Here is a 3,060-nt window from a genome sequence, read left to right as displayed (position 1 = left end):
TTACCCTGGGTTGGGAGGGAGACACTAGAGGGTGTGACGAGCTGGAGAAAACGGAGGTAGGAGCCGCCCTCAGAAAGCCTTGGTTATTGTAATGAGCAAGAACGGGACCATTAATCCCAAGTGCATACATCTGTAATGTTTCTTCCTCCCTGCGGTCTCGACCCACAGGTCTCAGCAGAGGCCGCAGGCTCCTGGGCTGGGCCGGGCGGAGAAGCCCTGGACTCACTGCATGTCGGTCCCTCTTTCTAGGGCGAGCGTCCCCTTTAATAGGCGGGGCCGGAACCGCCGGAGTTCCCGGCTCTGTACGTGTCGGGGGCGGAGTTCCCAGGCGGCCCTTGCAGCATGGCCGCCGGCGCCGCCACCGCTTTAGCGTTTTTGAGTCAGGAGAGCCGAGTACGGGCCGGGGGTGTCGTGGGGCTGCGGGCCCCAGCTCCGGTCACTATGGACAGTTTTTTCTTCGGTATTGAGCAAAGGGGATGAGGGTAGTCCTGGGGCGGTAAGAGGAAGGCCTGAGCAACAGGAATGCAGCTGGGTGCACGACGTGGGTGGGGGCGGAGGGGGCTCGCGCGCGGCAGTTGGAGCAGAAGTGGGGGGCGAGACCCCTGCCCCAGCTGTGCTGGGCGGTGCTCAGGGCTGAGCGCCCCAGGTGTTCCGGAGAAGTGGGCGTGTAGATGGGTGGTCAGTCTATGGCCGCACTTGATGGAGTTTGGTGAAACACCCCCCATTCTACCCACGTACATGCACACACACCTGGTACACTCACACAAGTATCTCTTCTAGGCTGTGAGCTCTCCGGCCACACCCGCTCTTTCACCTTCAAGGTAGAGGAAGAGGATGATGCAGAGCACATGCTGGCTTTGACCATGGTGAGGGATGGGGAAAGGGGGCGGTGGTGAATAGCTGGACCTGAGCAGGCAACCGGTGGGCCTCTACCCGTACCCCCAACCTCTCCTTTCCTGGGAGTCACCTCCTCTGCCCAACCTCCCCAATGGCCTACTCCCATCGCCAGGTAATTCTGAGACTCCTGAGGCTGGGCAGGTTCTAGGGTAGATGCCTCCACTGTGGTGTCAACACTTGCTTGGGGAGACCCCATGGCCTTGTGTACACTTCCCAGCTCTGCCTTACCGAGGGGGCCAAAGATGAGTGTAATGTGGTAGAAGTTGTTGCCCGGAACCATGACCACCAGGAGATTGCTGTCCCTGTGGCCAACCTCAAGTTGTCCTGCCAACCCATGGTGAGTTCCTGGCCATACCGTGGGGAGGGGGACAGGGAAGAAGAGGGCAGGAGTGGGCTAGGCCTTCATCCTTGTCTTTCTCCCAGCTAAGTTTGGATGACTTCCAGCTTCAACCTCCTGTAACCTTCCGCCTGAAGTCAGGTTCTGGTCCTGTGCGGATCACTGGGCGACATCAGATTGGTGAGAGTCCTCTCCTTTGCCTTCAGTGGACTCTGCATTAGGTCTCCACCCCTTCCTGACTCCACACTCTTGCCCCATCCCAGCCTTATCTCCCAGTGTAGCTGCCATAACAGGTTCTGCATGCATGTGGCCTCCACTTTCTGTCCTACTCATGCCTACCTCCTTCATGGAACCTACCCCAGCTTTTCCAGCTCCAGTGATGTGTAATCCTTTGGCTCTTTGTAACCCAGTTTAGTATCTGAGGTTCTTCCCATCTAGACCATAAGTTCTGGGAGGTCAGGGCCCTGCAAGTGTAGCACCACAGTGCATGAATAAATGACATGTAGTATGAAGGAGATCTGGCTTTAACCATCTCCCCCTGCCTTTACTACTTGTGTGTACACCAGTTACTGTCAGCAATGATGTTTCTGAGGAAGAAGAGAGCGAAGAAGAGGGGAGTGAGGAGGAGGAGGAAGCTGAGTTGTGCCCCATCCTGCCTGCCAAGAAGCAGAGGGGCATGCCCTAGCCCTCCTTGGTGAGTGGGAGGGCAGGGTGCCCAGCAGGTTCTGGGGGGGCAGGAGGAGCAGATGAAGGCCTAGATGCTGATTCTTTCTTTGCTCTCCTCAGGTCAACTAGCTGCCTGCCATACATGCCATGCACCACATTGCTGTACAAGTATCAAGAATTTTAAATGTCTTCTTCATTGAAGAAGAGGGGTGGGGGTGGGGGGTCTTGGGCTGGTGCTAGGAGAAAGGGGGTCCTATTCTCCATAGGGCCCTGGTGTTCTAATTCTATACCATGCCTGGGGCTTCCCCTTTCTCCAGGAGTGGGAGGAACTCTGAACTGTCCTGTCCTGACCCTCTCTCCCACTTGCCTTTGAGGTTGGAGGTCAGCATCTGAAGCTCAGGACTACACATTTTAAACATGTTTTACATTTTGGATAAAGGGTGAAATAAAGTGGTGTCCAGTTTTTTTTGCAACTCATTTGTGTCACGTTATCTCCCTGCTGGGGTGGCATTCCCCTAAGGACCACCAGGTGGCACTGTGGCAGCACTAAGGGTGGCCCCAGGCCTGGGCTGGTGGGGTGGGGGTGCCAGTGGTGGTGAAGAAATGTGGGATTCTGCTATCCCCAGGCCAGGCCTAGGCCCAAACTGCCTTGCGAGAAGAGGACCTCCCAACACCAAAACCATTTCCAGTTCCTACAGGTCGGGGAGGGCCCTCCCAGGAGGTTATCAGCATCCAAACAAGGGGTCTGGGCCTCTGTCAGCACTCAGGCTGATGGGCAGGGGGGCAGATAAGGGGGTTTAAGCAGCCCAAGGAATGTGCATCTCTAGCCCCATGAGGGGGCTCAGGGTAGGGAGGAGGCCAGTCTTTGCTCCTCCTTCCAGTCTTGCAAACTGTCTCTGAGCTGGTCTGGGCCCTTAGAAACCTGATTCCAGGGACCAGATGGAGGGGGTTGGCCAGATTGGGTGACAGGGAAACCAGAATCCGGGTGGCCTGGCATATGGGGGCAGAGAGGAGCCCCTGGGATTTAGCCTCCTGGGTTAAGGGGTTTCTGCGCCCCCAACCCCCAACGCACACACACACCCCACCTGGTCTGGGGGCTCTGGTGCCTGAAATCAGGTGGTTCTGGGGCTTGACTGCTGCTGTGCCAGGAAGAGAAAGGG

General features: G+C 57.0%; 1 protein-coding gene across 1 annotated transcript; it reads left to right on the top strand.

The window, feature by feature from the left end:
* The first annotated feature begins 323 nt into the window (after positions 1-323).
* Positions 324-2,373, top strand: NPM3 (nucleophosmin/nucleoplasmin 3). Its single transcript, XM_081157626.1, has 6 exons — positions 324-460; positions 781-866; positions 1,115-1,234; positions 1,321-1,414; positions 1,801-1,928; positions 2,021-2,373. The coding sequence occupies exons 1-5, from the start codon at positions 343-345 to the stop codon at positions 1,917-1,919; spliced, it is 537 nt and encodes a 178-aa protein (XP_081013752.1). The 5' UTR covers positions 324-342; the 3' UTR covers positions 1,920-1,928; positions 2,021-2,373.
* Positions 2,374-3,060: the final 687 nt, after the last annotated feature.

The sequence above is a fragment of the Miniopterus schreibersii genome, assembly GCF_964146895.1.
Source record: "Miniopterus schreibersii genome assembly, chromosome: 14".
In the NCBI taxonomy this organism is placed as follows: Eukaryota; Metazoa; Chordata; class Mammalia; order Chiroptera; family Miniopteridae; genus Miniopterus; species Miniopterus schreibersii.
The sequence above is the reverse complement of the archived record's forward strand: the minus strand, read 5'-3'. Positions and strand labels throughout refer to the sequence as shown.

Bases quoted from the DNA above. Each gene is read 5' to 3' on its own strand.
- NPM3 (XM_081157626.1), top strand. From the start codon at position 343: ATGGCCGCCGGCGCCGCCACCGCTTTAGCGTTTTTGAGTCAGGAGAGC. The intron at 461-780 runs GTATTGAGCAAA...TATCTCTTCTAG, and splicing joins TATGGACAGTTTTTTCTTCG to GCTGTGAGCTCTCCGGCCAC. The intron at 1,415-1,800 runs GTGAGAGTCCTC...TGTGTACACCAG, and splicing joins CACTGGGCGACATCAGATTG to TTACTGTCAGCAATGATGTT.